Genomic DNA, 22,244 nt, shown 5'->3' on the forward strand with positions numbered 1-22,244 from the left:
GATTAGCTCAGAGTTATGGGATAACATTTTTCTTTTGTTCTTCATACTTTTTTACTGTCTCCATTATTTTAAAAACATGCATCCCTTTTCTTTTCTTTCTTTCCTTTTTTTCCCCTCCCATGTATCCCTTTTCTAATCAGGAAAATATGAAGCTATTCTATAATGTGGCAAAAATTTAGAAGGATGAGGATTAAATATTCCTAAATCAAAACTATAATAGAATTTAGTAAACTATAAGTTGGTATTTTGAGATTTCAAAGTTTCACTCAAGTTGCCACCCTCCTTTGGAGGGGGAGGCGGGGGAGGAGAGGAAAAGGAAGAACTTACAATGAAACTGTAAATATACATAGTCAAGCTACTCAAAGAACTTTAAATTGCCTTTGATTTGTGATTATGTTACAAGACATCTAAACATTGTAATTCTCTTCTAAGTGGCAGTGTGAGAATTTTTCAAAATAATGCACTGGGTAGGAGAGGGGAAGATGTGTGTTTAACTCCAAAACGTTTTGGAATAAAACTTCATCCTAGAATGCGGACTGACACAAGACTACCCAGCGAGCAAAAATAACTAAAGATGGTCGCATGACACCCTCTTGTGGCTTCCACTATATCTAGATCAGGAAACAACAGAACCAGCAGAGAAGGAAGGGAAGGATATAGGTGGTTCTTTATAAATTTATGTATCAATCGCGTATGGATTCCATGTTCTGTGCCAGGGACAAACTATACTACAAAACAGCTTTAAGTCTCTTCGTACTTTATCCAAGTCATACCAACATTCGTGAACATTCGTTTATTTGAACTGAATACACACAAAGATTATGAGGTCATAAAAATTAAGGCTCATCAACAAGTAGCGTCTCTTCTAAATACCATATAGCTTTATTTCCTTAGAGAGGGTGAAGGAATGGGGTAAGGTCTGTTTCCTCCTTTCCAGAGGTTCATTGGTTAATTAGCACATGCATATCAGAAAAAGCACAACAGAAGTAAATTAAAAACCATGATTGCTGACATGACTTTCCAAGTGACCTTAGACAAGGATTATTATACATGGACCTCATTCATTCATTTCATAATTATTTGAACCCTGGGTGCTTGGCTATAAAAATAAAGTGTCAATCTCTCACAAGCTAAATTTTCTAATTTGTAAATTGAGACCAATTACTTCAACCTGTTGTCAAAAGGATTAGGGGTTGGAGGTAAAGCTCAGTGGTAGTGTTTTGTATGTACCAAGACCTGGCTTCCATTCTCAGTATGGGGGCTGAAGGGTATTCAACAGGATCACACTTAAAAGTTGCTTTCTTTCTTGATTTCTCTGTGATGGTGTTGGGCCTCGAACCTCAGGCCTCGCGCTTGCAAAGTACACACTTCACCCCTGAGCTGTATTCTCAGCCCTACAGGTCATTTTAAAAACCGTGTTCATAAATTTATTTATGCTCGTTCAATTTAATCCTTTCATTAGCTGTTCAAGGAACCTCTAGGTCGGAAAAGGAGTGAAATAATCTAATCCAGCACTCTATATAATTTCACGTTCATTCCAAGATTTCTTGAGCCAACGAAACGGGCTGAAGCCTAATAGCCACTCAAGATCTTAACAAGTGTCACTTCTCCATGTGGACACGATCCTAGCCCGGTGTGGTTCTTCTGTGGGGCCTCGGTAAAACCATGACGCGGCCTTGCCCTTTTTGTCGCCAACAGGGTGCTGGCATGCATGCTTTAGGACTGAAATGCCATCTGCCTTGCCTAACCTGGGCAAGATCAGTCGCGTTACCGCCCTTGCGAGAGCACTGTCGCAAGGGGGACTGCTGGCACGCCGCGCTTCTTCGGTTCCTTGCAGCGCGGGAGGGATGACGGAGCAGCCGGGGGAAGTTCGTCCGGCCGCCTGGCTAGGAGCAGTTCTAGGCGGTGGAATCACTCGCTGCGTTTCCTCGGGAGGGGCGGTACCTCGCCCGGAAGGGGCCTGCGGCGGCGGAAAGGCGCCGGCAGGGGGCGCGGGCCTCCGGGCCACCCCCGGGGTGGAGGCCGGTGGTCCCTCCCAGGCCGAGTGTGCGGCAGGGCCGTGCACCCGCCCCCCCCCCACCACCCTCCATCACCTCGTCACCTCTCCGCCCTCTCCTCTGGCCCCCGAGGTGAGCGGCGCAGGCGCGGAGCGAGGCGGTGAGTGTGGCCGCGCAGCCTGGGCCTGGGGCCTAGCGGGCTGGGCTTGGGGCGCGCGGGAGGGAGAGGGCCGGTCCTGAGAGAGCGCCCTGGAGCGCGAGGGCCTGAGCGGCGTCGCCCGCCGCCCGCGGCCCTCTCCGCCCGCGCTCGGCCGCAGCCACCTCAGCTGTGCCTGGGCCGGCTGGGGCCCCGGGGAAACGGTGAGTGTGAGGGAGGAGCGGACGGGCTGTGCGCTGGACTGGTGCAGGGGACGCCGGCGTGCGGGCGCATCTTCCAACGGGAGAGGGCTGGAAGGGCCGGAGGCTTCCTCAAACTGAAACCCTGCCTTCGTTTAAGGCGGGATGGCGTCCCCTCCCCCACCCCCAGAGCAGGTCCTGACTGGCCGAGGACGCTGAGGCCCCCGGCGCCTCTTCCTTCAGGGCGCCCTTGGGGTCGTGGTTAGGAGTTCCCCAGCGCCAGCCGCTAGTGGCTGGGCCGGGTCCAGGCGGGCGCGTGGCTCTCAGTGGAGGCGGCGGGGGCCGAGGATTCTTGCCCGGACGGGCATGTGTTTTGCGGCGTGGTGCCACGCTGGCCCTCCCGCCCTGCCTGGCAGTCCGTGACCCTCCGGCGGCGCATCTTGGTGCTCGCGTCGGTCCAGGCGCCCAGTCTCCCAGAGCTGCCCAGACCCACCCGTTCGGGTGCTTAACCCCCCTCCCGCCACCCTCTCTGGCTTTCTTTGAAGTGCAGCCTAGGGACACCAGTAAATTAAGCAGTTTATCTCCTTACAAAGAGATACCGATTGTGCTAGAGTATTTCAGTAGAGACTGAGTCCGAGTTGGATATATAGTGGACTCTAGTTCATACTTTCCTGAAACATTTTGTTTCAATTTAAAAAAAAAATCTAGAAAATATATACTTATTTTTATGAAGATAAAAAGGAAAGTTTAGCTCTTTTAAAACTTGTTTAAAATGTAGCTTCTTATTGTAAAGATGTCTTATAGCATTTAGCAAGAAAGACTTTTGCATTGCACAAAAGGCACAGTATGAGAACTGTTTTTTGTATATAGACATTCTTGTTGAAAAAAATGACGGGTGAAAAGATACTAACTTGTATTGCTAAAATACTTTTTCAAAAAAAAAAAATGCTTCTTATAGCCCCCCCCCCTTTTGTGAATGTATACCACATCATAGGAAGAAGTGTAGGTGTACATACCAAAATGTTAATAGTAGTTTTTCCAGGTAAATGGATTGTAGGTGATTTGCTTTTTTTAGTAATTTTAATTTTCCCGCGGGGAAACATGTATAGTTTGTACTTAAGTGGGGAGAGGGGAATGAGTGGTAAGTTGCATGTGATTCAAAATCTTTGTGATAGGAGGAGAATTGGTAAGCAAATATTTGTTTTGGTACTGACACTGAATCCAGGGGTGCACAACCACTGAGTTACAGCCCCAGCCCTTTAAAAAAATAACATTTTTTTTTTTAATTTGGAGATAAGGTAAATCGCTAAATTGCTGAGGCTGGCTTTGATCTTATGCTTCTCCTTCCTCAGTCTCCCCAGTGGCTGGGATTATAGGTGTGTTCGGCTGCCAAACCTGTTTTAGTGAATAAATGTTTATATTGATAGCTTTGAATTAAAAAAATCAAATTTCTTCATCAAGATAATTATGCATACAAAAAGTTTTTGTTGTTTTATAGTGTATAGAATATGAATTCTGAAGCTTGAAAATAGCCTTTTTGATATTTGGATGCATTGGATTGGGCTGGAAACTCAAAAGAATGCTCTTTAGGTTGTTGGGTGGGCATTTTATATATGCTGGGTGAAGCATTTATATCATTTCTGTAAAATTCGTGTTTGTCAGTTTTTCTTAGGTGATGGTCTTCCCCTCCTTACAATTGTTGGCCGAGAAAGAACTGGAAACAAGATGTAACTTGGTGGTGGCAGTGCTTAGCCATGAAGATGTACCCACATACAGTTAGAATTATTCAATGTCCAGGAATCAGAAGACATGTATTTGCATCTCTGGTTTTGCCATTTCTTAGTTGACTTGACTTTCACTGAATATGTTTCTTCATCAGTAAAATTGAGGTGGGTTGAACAGTAAGCCTCTCAGTGTACATCACAGAATTTTTTAAAAGACAATCTAGAATAAGGGTTAGGAAAATCCTTAATAAACTGAAGTAATAAATTACTATATGATTGCATCTAGTGCTGATATACCCAGAACTTAGTAAAGCAGCAAAAATAGTATGTGCCCCTCAATTCTTTATCACTAGAAATGAGAAAATCACCTTGGTGTCTTTTTTCTTAAAAACAGCACATGAGACTGGATTTCGGTTTCTGGCATTCCCTCCTTGCCCATGCTTCTGTGGACAGGCACTCTTCTGAAATGAGGGGGTAGTTCTGATTTAAACACTAATCTACTGGAACTGGATTGGTGACTTTATCTCCCTATTTGTTTCCAACACTAAATAAAGGAATTGAAGACTTTGTTTCTAAATTGGTTAGATGTGGCTAGGGATGTAGCTCAGTGGTAGAGCAACCTAAGGCCCTGGGTTTATTCCCCAGGACCAAAAAAAAAAAAAATTTCTAATAAAATTAGTTAGACTTATATTCAAATCCCAACCTCACTACTTAGTAGCCAACTTTGATTAATCAATAACAAGGAGTAAATAATAATTTGGGGAGGGTGTTATGGATTTTGCATAACAGGTTCACATTTTGCTGTATGGCTGGTTAAGAACCTTAACCATTTCAGGTCTATGATTCAGTATTTGTTTTCTCTATGTTTACTTCCCATTCAGCTGAATAGATTAAAATATTAATGCAGATTTATTTCTATTTTGAGGTCATTCATAGCTATAACTTTAGAAGGTAAAGTCAAAGGAATATGAAAAATTTATATAAATAATCACATCAGTATATACAATTTTTAGTGTTTAGTAAAATACACTCAAAAGAGTATTATGCTTGAATTATTTCTTTATACTTTTCTAGTTAATTAAATATCTGGAATAATTGTAGTTTTGAATCTCAGAAATGAGCCACACTTTTACTTATATGACTTTTGTCATGTTTAACTTACAGGTATTTTTTTTACCACCTGTGGAAACTTTGTAATTCATTTTTCCTCACTGAAATATTAAGAATTATACCAAGTAAGTGGTATATAAAATTATATAACTGTTTTATAACTGTTCATGTGGGAGCCAGGCATGGTGGTGTACACCTATAATCCCAGCACCTTGGGAGGCTGAGGCAGGAGGAAGGGGGTTTCAAGGCCAGCTTGGGCAAGTTAGTGAGAACCTGTGTCAAAATAAAAAATGAAAAGGACTAGGTATTGCTCAATTGTAGAGTGCCCCTGATTTAATCTCCAGTACCACAAAAAAACAAAAACAGTTGATGGTAAATTAATCATACAATGGTTGCCACACCTTTTCTGACTCGGTAGAATAGCAAATGTGACTTTATCAATAAGTTAAGGATTTTTTTTCTTAAAAATTATTTATATTCTGAGGTTCTATGTGATGCATATTTTTTCTGGAAGCTGTGAGTCAATACAGAGGTGGTAACAATTTTTATATTTTTTAGTGTATCCACCTTTAGCTTGAAATCTGAATAAAAATATTCCCAATTTCAGGAAATGGGATTTGATAGCATAATGGGCTTTTTAAAATAAAAATTTTAAGCATAAGTTTTATTATAATTATCCAATTCTTATCATTACAACATTTGAAAAAGAATTTCTCCATCTTAGAAAGAATGCAGAAATCAGTGTCCTGTCTCTAAGCTTAATAGGAAAAGTAATCCAAAATATAAACAGAGACATTGTATAGCATTTCTCGTACAAGGTTTATTTTCATGTGGCACACACATTTCTTAGTGCAATTCTTTGGTTAGAAATAATTCTTATTACAACATTAACAATTATTTGTGATATTTATTAAATGTTTTTACTTTTTAGATTGAAAAGATATGAATGAGTATCCTAAAAAAAGAAAAAGGAAGACTTTACACCCTTCTCGTTATTCAGGTTAGTGTATAAGTTAATTAATTTAAAGGTGAGTGTGTATATTTTCGAAGAAATTGTATTCTTATCCATTTTCTCAAATGATTAGATAAGACTTAAATATCTGATCAATTTTTAGGTCAGATAAATTTTAAATTCTCTGAATATATATTCCTTATTATCTACCATGTGCTAGAGACAGACATGTTAGAACTTTAAAGACATTACTGTATTTAATTTTCATAATTCCATGGGTTATAGATATTTAAAATTTGTTAACCATCATTACGAATTATATAGCATAATTGAGCTTTGCCTGTCTGATTACCAAACTGTGCTTAAGACACAATGATAATTTGAAAATGTTTTTCATTACTGAGGGAACAAAACTTTATCCTATACATTCTTTTCAGAAATGTGAACTTTCAATTTGACTATGTGATTGAAGTTGGCTGTGATGTATTGGCAATATGAAGAGGTCTTTATGGCCATTTCTGATATAGCTTACACATATTTGAGACAGTCTCAGACATACCTGTTAGCTTACTCCATGCTCTTATTCTTCTTATCTGAGGAAATTAAACCTGGTCTACTGCTTACTGGTGTTTCCCAGGCAAAACTTGAAGTGATTATATTCAGAAGCTTTCATTGGACTCCTCAGGCCATTTCCTCTATGTATTATGCTGTCTTTGCCTGATGGCATACCTCTCACTGTTTTGTGCAGTTAACAATCCCCCCCCCGTGCTGGGGATTGAACCCAGGGCCTTGCGCATGCAAGGCAAGCACTCTACCAACTGAGCTATATCCCAGCCCTATGTATTTGTATTTTGTGAGATTCTGATTGTAAGGAAAATTTTATCCTTATGTATTTCAAAGTTATTATATTTTAAAGTCTGTAATTTATGCTTTTCTTAAAGCTAAATGTCAGTATTAGATCTGAAATATAAAAGTTTAAAACTGAGAAAAATACACTTTCATTATAGATGCTATATTTTTTTTATCATTAAAATTTGTGTTGGGCTGGGGATGTGGCTCATGGGCTGGGGATGTGGCTCAAGCGGTAGCGCGCTCGCCTGGCGTGCGTGCAGCCCGGGTTCGATCCTCAGCACCACATACAAACAAAGATGTTGTGTCCGCCGAGAACTAAAAAATAAATATTAAAAATTCTCTCTCTCTCTCTCTCTCTCTCTCTCCTCTCTCACTCTCTCTTTAAAAAAAAAAAAAAAAAAAATTTGTGCCGAAGATATAGCTCAGTGGTAGAGTACTACTTACATAGTATTCACAAGGCCCTGGGTTCCGGAAGGAAGGGAGGGAGGGAGGGAGGGAGTTATCTTCGAAAATAATGTGAATTTGAATATGTTAAAGATATATGTATGTTTGAAACATTTTAAAATTTTCTTTTATTGTTTTATATTCAGATTCCTCTGGAATAAGCAGAATTGCAGATGGATTCAATGGGATTTTTTCTGATCATTGTTACAGTGTCTGCTCTATGAGACAGCCAGACTTAAAATATTTTGACAACAAAGGTACATTTAATATTTTCCAAAATACTTACTTCTCTTTGAATTGATTTTACAGTGACTGAGTATATAGATAGCTCTATGGTAGAGCCCATGCTTAGCATGAATGAGGCCCTGGGTTTGATCCTAACACTGCTAAAAGAAAAAATAAATGCTTTTACATTTTTTTTTTCTTATTTGAAATGGTAGGTGATCTGGGTGTTGTGACACATGCCTATAATCCCAGCAACTTGGAAGGCCAAGATAGGAGGATAGTAAATTTGGGACCAGCCTCAGCAATTTAGCAAAACCCTGTCTCAAAAAAATAAAGGACTATGGGTTTAGCTTAGTGGTAGAGTGCCCTTGGGTTCAATGCCTAGTATCTCCCCCACACACACAAAAAAAGGGGGGGGGATATAAAATATTGAGTTAATGATTTCAAAGCAGGCAAGAGTATGAATTTGGTATAACTTAGGAAAATGTAGTTTTTGGTATTTTTCTTTTAAGAAAGCAAGTAAGTAATTTCATTTTTTAACTTTTTTCCAGACATATGAATAAAAAACACACCTTCCTAAATCCTTTTTAATTGTGTAGGAATTGGTGGCAAAGCAGGAGTGATGTGGAGTTGGGAGCATTTATGGTGGAAGGTTAAGAACAGTGTTTCCATAGCTCTTCCACTCAGCTATACCTCTCAGTCTGAAAGGCTAATGAACAGAGTGTGAGCAAGGTCAACATCAACAGTTATGAATCTTGTATCTCCTATTGACTCTTATTTTCTAGGCATTGAGTAGAATGATAACAACTTACACTTACTGTCTTCTCTCTGAGTGATCACTGACACAACTAATTCCTTTGGGCTCCTATTATAATCACAGAAACATACGTTATAAAGCACACATGAACTCAGTGATCACTGACACAACGAATTCCTTGGACTCCTATTATAATCACAGAAACATATGTTATAAAGCACACATGGACTCAGGGCTATCATTGTGAACTTACGTTTAGCTTGATATAGATTGAGATTGATATACGTTAGTGTTAATAGATGCGGTAGTATACACACACATTTTTTGCTCTGTTAAACTGAGAGGACCTACAAGCAGTGATACTTCAGGAGCAATGGTGACATTTTGTGTCCATATCATGGTTTCCAATACCATTCATAAGTAAAAGGAACTAAGTTCCCTGGAGAAATAGTTGACGTTAGGTCTGGGGCAAGAACAGAAAAGTCCTTTCAAAACAAAACAAGAGGCTGAAGCAGAAAGATTATAAGTTCAAGGCCAGTCTGGGCAACTTAGCAAGACCTTATCTCAATATTTTAAAAAGGACTAAGGACCATAAAGAAAATTATGTCATTTGCAGGAAAATGAATGGAACTTCAGAACCTTATGTTAAGCAAAGTAAGCCAAACTCAGAAGGTTATGACTTTTATGTTATCTTTCATATGTAGAAGCTAGACAGGGAAAAGAAAGTGGGGTGCATCTCATGAAAATCAAAGGGAGTAAAGGGGAGGAAACCAGGGACAGTGGTGTATGTCTGTAATCCCAGTTGTCTCAGGAGGCTGAGACAAGAAAATTGCAAGTTCAAAGCCAGTCTCAGCAACTTAGCAAGGCCCTAAGCAATTTAACAAGACCCTGTCTCAAAATAAAATATAAAAAGGACCTGGGATTTATACCTATGGTAGTTAAGTACAAAAAGAGAGAGAGAGAGAGAGACCAGGGGGAGAGAGGATGAGAGGGAGGGAAAAAGGAAATACTTAAAGTTTAAAAGTTAAAAGGGCCTGGGTACAAAAAAAAAAAAAAAACCTCACTACCTAGAAACCACACACATTCACACACACACTTATTAGGGGAATGCTTAAGGAGCATAAGAATCCATCTGAAAGAGCTCCCAATAACCAAAGCTGAAATAATTTGGGGAATTAAAAAAATCAAATTATAATCTAAAGAATCAATTAAATATCCAAAGTCTATACTGATGTAGATGACTGAATAAACAAATAAGGGATATAAAACAAATCTCCTGTATAGAAGAAATTTATTTATGTAGAGGGGAGTTATGTTCTATCTCCTTTTTTCTCAAGGAGATAGAACATAACTTCTCACTCTTTAATTGTGATAAAGTATGAAAGGAAAGTAGAGAAACCTAACTAACTACTACTTTAGCCAGGTGATCAAGGTCAACATCAACAGTTACAAGTCATGTTGATATAGTATGCACTCTTACCAAGAGCGTATCACATTTACATCACAGTTTACTTCAGAATTGTGCTGCTCAATAACTCATGATTCCAATGTAACCATAAAAAAGAAACAGCAGATTCCATTATTGGGATATTCTACAAAATACCTGACCAGTAGTCCTCAAAATAGCCTAAAGAGACAGGATAATTAAATATAATATGGGATCCTGGAACAGAAAAAAGACATACTGGGTAAAGTGGGATATTAATGTATCACTAGTAATATATCTGTCATTGGACTGGGATTATGGCCTGGTGGTAAAGTGCTTGCCTAGCATGCTTGAGGTACTGGGTTCGATCCTCAGCACCACATAAATGTAAAATAAAGATATTGTGTCCACCTAAAACTAAAAAAAAAAATAGTAATAATTTTTTTAAAAAGTAATATATCCATCATTAATTATAACAAATGTACTATAAGATGTTAATAGTGGGGAAACAGCATGAGATACATAGGAACTCGATCTTCATAACTTTCTATAAATCTGAAACTTATAAGTCTATTTAAAAAAAAAAAAACATGGGCTGAGTATTTAACTCAGTGGTATAGCATCCCTAGATTCAAGCCCCAGTACTGCAAAAATAAAACATGTTGAAACCCAGTTTTGTCTATTGACCTGCATTTCCATTTCCCCATGCTAACTTGGTAGAACATGGGCTAAGGAAATAAAGGCTTATTCAAACTCAGAAACTTAAAATTCCTAAGCAAGTTCAAAAAGTGTGTTTATTCTTGGGCTATGGTTGTAGCTCAGCGGTAGAGCACTAGCATGTGCAAGGCTCTGGGTTCGATTCTCAGCACCACATAAAAAATGTCTAACTACAACTAAAAAAAAAAATGTATTCTTGTCTAATTGGGGCATAAAAGCATTTGCTTATTTGGGCAGGTTGTTTTATTTGTTTGTGGTATATAGATAACATCTCTTACTGGCTAAATCTAAGTCCTTAGTTTCTATTGGAATTCAAAATTATATCAAAAATAGTTATTGCTTTATTTTATAATGTTTAGTGCTTTGATATAAATAATAAACATTTTTCCAAATTTTTTTTTTTTTTTACAGATGATGATTCTGATACCGAGACATCAAATGACTTGCCAAAATTTGCAGATGGAATCAAGGCCAGAAACAGAAACCAGAACTATCTGGTTCCCAGTCCTGTGCTTAGAATTATAGATCACACTGCCTTTTCTGCAGGTTAGGGAAACTAATCATATTGGCATATTTCTATAGACCTATGAGAAAAACTCAGTGCATACCACTGTGGTATCTATCTAATTGATCAATTGAATAACAGTAATATAATAATAGGATCATTTCATTTTTCAGAAAAATCTGCTGATGTAGAAATTTGTGATGAAGAGTGTGACTCACCCGAATCAATCAACCAGCAAACTCAAGAGGAGAGTCCTATAGAAGTTCACACCGCTGAAGATGTCCCCATTGCTGTAGAAGTGCACGCCATTTCTGAGGATTATGACATAGAGACAGAAAACAATTCCTCCGAGAGCCTCCAAGACCAAACTGATGAAGAACCACCAGCTAAACTTTGTAAAATTCTTGACAAGAGCCAAGCTTTGAATGTGACTGCTCAGCAGAAATGGCCTTTACTGAGAGCTAATAGCAGTGGCCTTTATAAATGTGAACTTTGTGAATTCAATAGTAAATATTTTTCTGATTTAAAACAGCATATGATCCTGAAGCATAAACGTACCGATTCAAATGTGTGTCGAGTATGTAAGGAAAGCTTCTCTACCAATATGCTTCTGATTGAACATGCCAAACTACATGAAGAAGATCCCTACATTTGTAAATACTGCGATTACAGGACAGTAATTTTTGAGAACCTCAGCCAGCACATTGCAGACACCCACTTTAGCGATCACCTGTATTGGTGTGAGCAGTGTGACATGCAGTTCTCCTCAAGCAGTGAACTCTACCTGCATTTCCAGGAGCACAGCTGTGATGAACAGTACTTGTGTCAGTTCTGTGAACATGAAACAAATGATCCAGAAGACTTGCATAGCCATGTTGTAAATGAGCATGCGTGTAAATTAATAGAACTAAGCGATAAGTATAACAATGGAGAACACGGACAATACAGCCTCTTAAGCAAAATTACCTTTGACAAATGTAAGAACTTCTTTGTGTGTCAAGTATGTGGTTTTCGGAGTAGACTTCATACAAATGTTAACAGGCATGTTGCTATTGAACATACTAAAATATTTCCTCATGTTTGTGATGACTGTGGGAAAGGCTTTTCAAGTATGCTAGAATATTGCAAGCATTTAAATTCACACCTATCTGAAGGGATTTATTTATGTCAATATTGCGAATATTCAACAGGACAGATCGAAGATCTTAAAATTCATCTAGATTTCAAGCATTCGGCTGACTTGCCTCATAAATGTAGTGACTGCTTGATGAGATTTGGAAATGAAAAGGAATTAATAAGTCACCTTCCAGTCCATGAAACAACTTGATTATTCTCTTTATTTTGATTTACATAATGTTTTTGTGAAATAATAAATTCAACCTTTTTTTTTGAGATGTTAAAATGGGTAATTTTAAAAACATGAGATTTGCCTTTTAACAAGTAACATTTTCCAGTATGTAATTATACCTTAATTGTGGTATTCAGTTGCATGGTAGTATATAGTTTTAATCATTCTTGGTGACTGTAATTTGGTGTCTTGCATGTGGTTCAATTTTATGAATTGAGAAGAAACATGTACTGAAAAAACTATCTACAGTTTTCCTTCCTTAACCATGGTGCTATTAACCTTTTTAAACGCAAGATAGGCTTAGTTTTTTTGTGTATGAAGTTATTAAATTACTGCACTACCAGAACTAAAAGAACATAAAATACATTTAAGTTCATTCACAGTCCATTAATAAGACCACCCCCCCTTTTTGTAATACCCATCAGGAATTAACCCTAAGCAATCAGTAGACTCTGTGATTAATAACAGTAGGAAGTCTTCGTTATAGTAGGGGAAAATGCCATTTTGGGGGGCAGTTTTTCATTTTTTAAATCCCCTATCTGTTGAATAATTTTGAGATTGGGGAGACGGTAAAGCAATAGACAAAAAAAAGTAACCATTTCATAACTGATTTGACCTTTTATCTTCAATTATAGGACTATGAAGATATGCCCAACTTCTTTTTTTTTTTTTTGGTACCAGAAATTTAACCCCCAGGACACTTAACCACTGAGCCACATCTCCATAACCTTTTTATTTATCTAGAGACAGGGTCTCACTTAGTTCTTAAGGCTCACTTTGAATTTGGGCTTTTAACTTGGTATCCTTCTGCCTCAGCCTCCCAAGCCACTGGGATTCCAAGTGTGGGCCACTACCCCTGGCTAATGCCCAAACTTCTGATACCAAATTATACATTGAGAAAACTCATTAAACTATTAAATTAGGAAGATCTGGGTGATAAGGAGTTGCTGGTGTGATAATGATAAATTAGCTTTATTATTTTTATTAATTAACTATAGCTATCATAACAAATTATTTACAAACTGGGTTGCCTAAATAGCAGAAATTTATTGAAATTCTGAAGGGCAGAAGTTAATAAAGGGATTGGCACAATTTGTTCCTTCTGTAACCTGTGAGGGAAGAATCTGTTCCAGATCTCTCTCTTTGGCTTATACCTGGTCATATTCATGTTCATAGGGTATTCTCTTTGTATTAAGTCTTGTTTCCACATTTCCTCTTTATAGACATACCAGTCATCCTGTATTGGGGACTATACTACTAGCTTCATTTTAATTTGATAAACATTCAAATAAGGGCTGGGTATGGTGGCGCATACCTGTAACCCCAGCAGCTCAGGAGGCAGGTGCTAGGCAACTCAGATTGTCTCTAAATAAAATACAAAATAGGGTTGGGGATGTGACTCAGTGGTCTAGTACCCCTGAGTTCAATCCCCAGGAACCAGGGGGGAAAAAAAAGATTCAAATAAGGCCTGAAGTACTGAGGACTTCTAACATGAATTTGGGGAAACAACCACAGATCAATAAATAGCTTCTAAAATAATATCAAGATAGAATTTTTTTTTTTAGAAAGAATTTTTTTAATATTTATTTTTTAGTTTTCGGCAGACACAACATCTTTGTATGTGGTGCTGAGGATCGAACCCGGGCCGCACGCATGCCAGGTGAGCGCGCTACCGCTTGAGCCACATCCCCAGCCCCTCAAGACAGAATTTTTAAAAATGTTTTTATTAGAACATTGTAATTATACATACTAGTAGGGTTTATTGTGACATTTATACATGCACATAATTTTCTCCATTTCCTAGTACACTCCTTTATCCATACATTCTTTCCCCCTCCTTCCTTCCCTAGTCCTCTTACTCTATTTTAATGATCTAAGAAGATAGAATTGTACATTTTTTTTTCTTTTTTTCAGTACTGGGAATTGAATCCAGGGGTATTCTACATTGAGCTACATCTGCAGGCTTTTTTATTTTTTGAGACAGGGTCTGGCTAAATTGCTATAGCTGGACTCAAACTTGTGATAGTTCTGCATTAGTCTCCTGAGTCTGTGCCTCCATGCCTGATGTTGCTTTCAAATTTAATAAGCATTGCTGCAAACATTATTATTTCCCAGATATATTGATACAGTTGAAAAGACCAATTTACAACCCCGGAATTTGGTCTTATTTTGAGATGGGTGGCTACAACAAATATTCAAATCCATTCCATCATATTGCTGGTCTTAGTGTTTATTCCATAATCCCAGCCCCTCAGCAGGCTGAGGCAGGAGGATTGTAAATTCAAGGCCAGCCTGGACAATTTATCAAGATGTGGTCTCAATAATAAACCTTATTTCTGTTTTTGTCATATAAGCATACTTGTATTCCTAAAAACATTCCATCTGATTACAATATTCCTGGTAAGACTGCTGATACAAATGTTTTTCAGAAGACCTAATATTTTAGCACTTTAAATTTTTTTTTTTTTTTTTTTTTTTTTTTGGTACTAGGGATTGAACCCATAGGCATGTGTTGCTACTGAGCTGCATCCCCAGCACTTTATTTATATTTTGAGATGGGTCTCACTGAATTGTTAAGGGTCTTATTAAATTGCCAGGCTGGCCTCAAACCTGTGATATTCCTGTCTCAGCCTCCCAGATTGCTGGTATTACAGGTGAGTGCCACAACACCCACCTACAGTTTGCTACAGGATCAGGTTGTTATGAGGCCAAGAGCACATACCCACTTAATACCTTGCAGGAGTGGAATCCTAGTCATTTGGCTTACAGTTTAGTGATGTCTCCATTATACCATGTTATGTAAATCTAATCTTTGTCCTTGGGGTGTTTTGCATGACTACTTAACCTAGTCATTCACCTAACTTCTTGATAATTGTTTTTTATACTTTCTGATACACATCTAGCTTTGGGAATTTGAATTTTAGGAAGCAAACCTTAATGCCTTGGTGTTTAAAAAAAAAAAAAGTTTGTTGGTGCAGGCATGTAATCCCCATTACGAGGGAGGCTGAGGCAGAAGGATCACAGCCTAGACATCTTAGGTCTCAAAGTAAAATTAAAAAATTTGGGATGTGCTTTCCTAGCGCTTTTCCTAGCACTGAAAAGAAATCTGTACTTTATTGCTTCACTCTTGATTAGGTATTAGTAGCAAATGAAAGAGTTACAATGAAACTACTCAAGAGGCATAAATCCATAACATGCTGAGTGTGGTGGTGTGCACCTATAATCCTAGAGGCTCAGGAAGCTGAGGCAGGAAGATCTTGAGTTCAAAGCCAACCTCAGCAATGGTGAGGTGCTAATAAGCAACTCAGTGAGACCCTGTCTCTAAATAAAATACAAAATAGGGCTAGGGATGTGGCTCAGTGGTCGAATGCCTCTGAGTTCAACCCCTGGTACCAAAACAAAAACCCAAAACCATATCGTTTCCTACTTTTATTTTTGGTACCAGGGACTGAAAGAAGGGACATTTAATCCTGAACCATATTTCCAACCCTTTTTGTTTGTTTGTTGTTTTGGAGACATTGGTACTAGGTAATGTAGTGAGAAGTTAAGTTCTCGCTGAGTTGCTGAGGCTGGCTTGAAACTTAAGATCCTCCTGAGTCACTAGGATTACAGGTGTACACCCCCGAGCCTGGTTTATAATTTCCCACTTTTTGATAAATCTACAGCATGAGGTCATATTCCACTGAGTTTGTCCAATAAAAACAGTTTTCAAATAAGACTATGATTGTCCATAAATTGCTAAAGTAATTGGGCTGTATTTTGGCTTAATAAGTTTGGGAAAAGAAAACCTATGTAAAAAGAAATTTTCTAACTACTTTTGGGCTTTTTCCCCTTTCAGGGACAAGACACTGCCACTGTATTCTTTTGTGACTTGATCCACAATTCAAGGCAGAATACATAATGATTTTTATGAACATTACACAACAGAATTTTTGGCAGCAGTGAACAAAGATGGGTCATTATTGTTTTTCTTGCCTTTGTTTTAATCATCACTTTGCAATGAATTATTACTTCTGAAACTTCAAAGTATTTCCCTGTACTCTAGAATTTGAAAATGGTTGTACACTATTCAAAAGCCTTTATCTGCTTATAAATTTGCTAGCTTTACCATTTTAAATCATCTTTCTTAAGTTTCCCTGAGAATGCACCATCACATATTAACCAATTTCTCAGTTTTACTGGGTCTATAACCTATTGTTAAGTGGTTTCAGAACTGTTGCAGGTAAGGCACAGAGGCTTTAAAGACTAACACCCTTCCTAATCTTTAAATCTAATTTACAAAGCATTGGATTAACTTAATTCCTAGCACTTTTCAATTAACTTTATAGCTTAAAGTAAAATATATTTTCCAAACTACTGTGTTTAATTTTTAATGTATTTTTAATGCCTAAAGAAAGCACTATGTGGGGCTGAGATTGTAGTTTATTCAATGGTAGAGCACTTGCCCAGCATGTGTGAAGCACTGGATTCAATCCTCAGCACTACATAAATATAAGAAAATAAAATAAAGGTATTATGCCATCTAGAACTAAAAAAATAAAGCACTATGTGTTATATAAATTTGAAAAAGCTAATAAAAATCAAATGGCCACAGTCCTGTAAAGAAGTAGATGGCTTTACCAAAAAAACAGTGTTCATTAGGGATTTAAGTGAACATAAGTAAATTAAGACCAAGTATTAATCCTAATAGAGACACAAATTTGGTTAGTCAGGTTTATCCTACAGCAACACAGTTCATGCCTACAAATTAGGGACAAAGTTTTGAATATAAATCCCTTTGAAACGTAATTTTTCTGTGGGAGAAAGTAGGGATCAATCCCAGAACTTGCCCATGATAGGCAAGTGCTTCACCACTGAGTTATACCTCCAGATATCCTTTGTAACTTTTAACCTCAGTTCTGATGCTGATGAGAGTATTGCAAGATAATTTTTTTTCACAACACTGAATTTATAGATTCATATATATTCCTGATATTTAGTTTTCCATAAATTAATCTTTTAAGATAATATTTAAAGTCTTAGAAAAAAAATATTTACTTTTCTGGTATAAAATGTTAATTCACAAAGCTAAAATTTGTCACATAATTTTCCTGTTTTTATTTATTTTTTGTCCCCTTAGTGGTTCTAGGGATTGAAACAAAGCCCTGTGTATGGTAGCTGAGAGCCCTACCTCAGTCCTATAATTTTCATGTTTATATGCAATTATATGTTCAATTTGTAAGTTTAAAAACCAAGACTTTAGGGCTGGGGTGGTGGCTCAGTGCTAGAGTGCTTGCCTAGCACGTTCGAGGCCCTGGGTTCAATCCTCAGCACAACATAAAAATAAACAAAATATATTGTGTCCAACTACAACTAAAAATAAAAACCCAAGACTTTAAAGCCTAACAGTTGTTTGGAATTATTTCATAATTCCCCATAATAATCTCATTTCACTGGGTGTTGGGATTTCAAGAATTTTAGATGGGACACAAACATTTAGTCCACTGTGATTCACTTTATTAGTTTGGAAAACTTTCATTTTTGTGAACTTTATGAAAACCCGAATTAGGTGAGGAAGAATTACAAAGATTATAAAAATCAGCCATAGGATATAGTTTGAGGGCCAGGCATTGTGGACACATCTATAATCCCAACAACTTGGGAGGCTGAGGCAGGAGGATGGCAAATTTGATTTGATTTTTTTAAAATTTGGGCTTAAACTCAGAGGCACTTAATTGCCGCAGTCTGGCTGGGCACAAAATAACCAAGCTGCCACACTGCCTTGTAGGTTCAAACAGCAACCTTTATTCCCAAACTCTCACGGACACTCTACACACACTTCCCGAGAACACACTGCCTCCACCGGGCGCCAATTTTATCAGAACCCTTCGAGAACTCAACAGGAACTCCAAAGTAGCAGGTGCCCGAAGCAGCAGGATCCGCCCTATTCCCAGCAGGATCCACCGGAGCAGAGTCACCTTTCAACCATTCCCTCTGGCAAAAATGCCAGGCATCATTCTGACTAAACTGTGGCTCTCAACACCTCCCCCCCTTCTGTTTAATTAAACAACAAGCATGTAGCTTAGGGACCGTGCCTGTCTTAGGGTGTCCAATACTACATATGGTCCTTACCTGTCATCGGATGAGCTGACCTCAAGGTGTCAGCCTCCTGTCTTAGGTTGGTACAACTGTAATTGGATCTTACCCGTCATTGGCTACCGGTCCAGCATACAACCATACTTGTGGATAGGCCTTTGCACGTGGGGGAGGGGGGTGAGGTTCGTTGCCTCACCTCTGTTGGCCCCAAATTTTAGACCATCACAAGCAGAAAGGGAGGAGGATGCAAAATGCCACGGCACCAAGCCAAATGACAGCTCTTATTAGAAAAATTGTACCACTGATGACACCATCAACAAAGATACCCCAGCAATACCACAATTCACTGTACCAACAGATAGTTTACAATGCATGCAAGTAATACATAGTCCATGCAAGTTCTGCAAGCAGTTCAAAGCAGAGGAATCTATTAATTTGTCCATTTCCTTCCAAAGTAAATCGACTCCTTGATTGAGCATCACTTGCTGAGTTGTTATTCATTGATGCATCAGTTTATACAGTTTACTGTGATAGCTATCGAAGAAGCTGTAGCTTAGTTTTATCTTTGTCTTCACTGGCACTGGGATGAAGATAGGAATTCTGGCAATGATGGCTAAAAAAAAAAAAAATTATGTAACATTCCAGCAGGCACTAAGAAAACAATTTTCTGAACAATTTACATTATCCTGAACAGAATTATTAAATATGATGAAAAGGAAAGGTAAAAGTAAACAAACAGATCTGTTAACCTCCTTTTTTGTTCGAATATTAAAACAATCAACAGCTGTTTACCCAATTTAAATTAAATCATTTAAATCACGTGAATAAAAAAATATTCGGATCCATTTTTTCATGAGCACTCCTCATATATATGGACATACGCACATACAGACATACAACACAAAACAGAAGTGTGCAAACATAACATACAACACATAAGACAATAGTAAAGGTCTTGTAGCTTTACACAGGTGAAATCTCCATTGCAATGTTTAAAAACTCCACAGTCATAAAATAGAACTGATCAGAAAAATATTAACCTAGGTCTGTATGAGCTCAAAAAATAAAATAAAAGTTCATGATGTGGGAAAAGGCAATAATAAAATAGATATTGAAAAAAAGCATTCTGGTTACCACCTGGGTTTGACTCTTCTTATGATATTCCATCCTTCTTCCTGTAACTTGCATAATGGGTCTGAAGGTATTCCCACAAGCAAGCCTCAAGGTTTCTTACATTTGAAATAGGCCTTAATGGTGTTCATTATTCATTAGCCTCCAGGTGTGGGAGAATCACTGTCACAGATGTAAGAATAGCCAAACTGGAGTTCTGAATATCAGCTGTTATGGATTTGAGCCAAATCACCTTCTTTTTGGTCTGTAGAAATTGCTTTAGTTAATCTCTCTGGAATCCAAATCGGCTGCTGTTCTCCCTGTGGAAACACACAAACAGACCCCCAACTCCAGACAATCAGTGGGTCAGGACCTTTCCATTGTCCTGTCAGAATATCCTTCCAAAGTACCTTAGGCTTATGTACATTTTTTGGACACATATGCCTTTCTGCAGCACGAAGCCCTGATGAAACCAAATTTAAAAAGTTTAGAGTAAAAAGGGTTATTTTAAGTTTATCTTTGGGGGATATATATACCCCTTCCCAATTCCCTCTTTTTGCTTTAATAAGTACATTTTAATAGTTTGATGAGCTCTTTCAACTATGCCTTGTCCCTGTGGATTGTATGGGATTCCTGTTATATGAGTAATGCCAAATGATGAGCAAAATTGTTTAAAAGAGGTAGAAGTATAGCCAGGGGCATTATCTGTTTTTAACTGTTTTGGAATGCCCACAGTGGCAAAATTTTGTAAGCAATGAGCTATAATATCTTTAGTTTTTTCTCCGGCATGAAGGGAGCCCATCAAAAGTCCAGAAGAAGTATCAACTGTAACATGCAAATATTTTAATTTTCCAAATTCTGGCAAATGTGTGAAGTCCATCTGCCAAATATGATTAGGTATCAGTCCTCTAGGATTAACTTGTGGTAAAAAGGTCACACAATTTTGACATTATTTTATTATTTGTCTAGCTTGTTCCTTAGTTATTTTAAAATGCTTTTGTAAAGTATTAGCATTGAAATGGAACCTTTTATGAAAATTTGTAGCTTCTTCTACTGTAGAAAAAATACGTATGTCATATGTATGCCCAAATATTTAACTCATTAGCTAACTCATCAATTTGATCCATAGTATATGGAGTAATAATTTTATTGTGAGAAATTCCAAACACTCCCTTTGATGCTTTTATTTCTTTGAGTATTAATTGTCCTACAGCCTCAGGATACGTAGTAAGAATAGTGTTAGGAGAATAAAATAAATGTATCCACAATAATGGAACTTCTTGCCAAAATACTCCTGTAGGAATTTTTTGTTGGTAGTACAATAAATAATAAAGGCAAACTTATATCAATTCTATCCAAATGCATATTTTCCATATGTGTTTCAATGATTCTTAATGCCTTTCTTGTTCAGGTGTTAACATTCAGGGTGAATTTGGATCTGATGGACCTTTTAGGATATCAAATAAAGGTCCTAACTCTCCTGTTGGTATGCCTAGATAAGGCCTTATCCAATTTATGTCTCCTAGTAACTTTTGAAAGTCGTTAAGTGATTTGAGTTGATCTACTTGTATTTGAATTTTTGGTGGACGGACCATGGTTGAGGATAATAGAACTCCTAAATAATTAATTGGAAAATTTAATTGTACTTTATCTATTGCTATCTCTAGATTATAATTTTTTAATAAGTTTGTAAGTGTGGCATAACATTCTAGCAATGTGTTTTTATCTTTGAGTGCTAATAATACATCATCCATATAGTGAAATATTTGTAGTTCAGAATTTTGATTTCTAAGTGGCTGGATTGCTTTGCTAACATAAATTTGACACATAGTTGGGCTGTTAGCCATCCCTTGAGGGAGTACTTTCCATTCATATCTCTGATCAGGACCTTCATGATTCAGTGCAGGGATAGTAAATGCAAAACGTGGGCTATCCTCAGGATGAATTGGAATTGAGAAAAAAACAATCTTTAATATCTATAGCTAAAACATACCAGGTTTTTGGCAAAGCAGACAATTGGGGAATCCCGATTGAACAGGTCCCATAATAACCATCTCATTATTAATGGCTCTTAAATCTTGCAATAATCTCCATTTACCAGATTTCTTTTTAATGAAAAAAATGGGAGGGCTATGGATGTGGCTGAAGCAGTAGCGTGCTCGCCTGGCATGCATGCGGCCCAGGTTCGATCCTCAGCACCACATACAAAACAAATATGTTGTGTCCGCCAAAAGCTACAAAATAAATATTAAAAATTCTCTCTCGGGGCTGGGGATGTGGCTCAAGTGGTAGCGCGCTTGCCTGGCATGCGTGCGGCCCAGGTTCAATCCTCAGCACCACATACAAAGATGTTGTGTCTGCTGAAAACTAGAAAAATAAATAAATATTTAAAAAAAAAAGAAAAGAAAAAAATGGGGGGCTGGGGATGTGGCTCAAGGGGTAGCGCGCCCGTCTGGCATGCGTGCAGCCCGGGTTCGATCCTCAGCACCACATACCAACAAAGATGTTATGTACACTGAGAACTAAAAAATAATAAATATTAAAAAATTCTCTCTCTCTCTCTCTCTCTCTCTCTCTCTCTCTCTCTCTCTCCCCCCCCTCTCTCACTCTCTCTTTAAAAAAAAAAAAAAGAAAAAAATGGGAGTATTATGGGGAGATACAGAAGG

General features: G+C 37.8%; 1 protein-coding gene across 7 annotated transcripts; it reads left to right on the forward strand.

The window, feature by feature from the left end:
- The first annotated feature begins 1,671 nt into the window (after positions 1-1,671).
- ZNF639 (zinc finger protein 639) lies at positions 1,672-19,563 on the forward strand. 7 transcript variants are annotated; one of them, XM_081300825.1, is made up of 7 exons: positions 1,683-2,357; positions 3,996-4,222; positions 5,222-5,292; positions 7,562-7,672; positions 10,952-11,086; positions 11,219-12,022; positions 16,232-19,563. In XM_081300825.1, exons 2-7 carry the CDS (start codon positions 4,143-4,145, stop codon positions 16,261-16,263), a joined length of 1,233 nt encoding a protein of 410 aa, XP_081156951.1. In that variant the 5' UTR covers positions 1,683-2,357; positions 3,996-4,142; the 3' UTR covers positions 16,264-19,563. The 7 variants fall into 7 exon arrangements, with proteins under 7 accessions (XP_081156950.1, XP_081156947.1, XP_081156946.1 ...); XM_081300821.1 differs by lacking the exon at positions 16,232-19,563 and having other exon boundaries at positions 1,673-2,357; positions 4,006-4,222; positions 11,219-16,219; XM_081300820.1 differs by lacking the exon at positions 16,232-19,563 and having other exon boundaries at positions 1,673-2,157; positions 11,219-16,219.
- Positions 19,564-22,244: the final 2,681 nt, after the last annotated feature.

The sequence above is a fragment of the Spermophilus citellus genome (genome assembly GCF_964194105.1).
Source record: "Spermophilus citellus genome assembly, chromosome: 7".
Classification (NCBI taxonomy): Eukaryota; Metazoa; Chordata; class Mammalia; order Rodentia; family Sciuridae; genus Spermophilus; species Spermophilus citellus.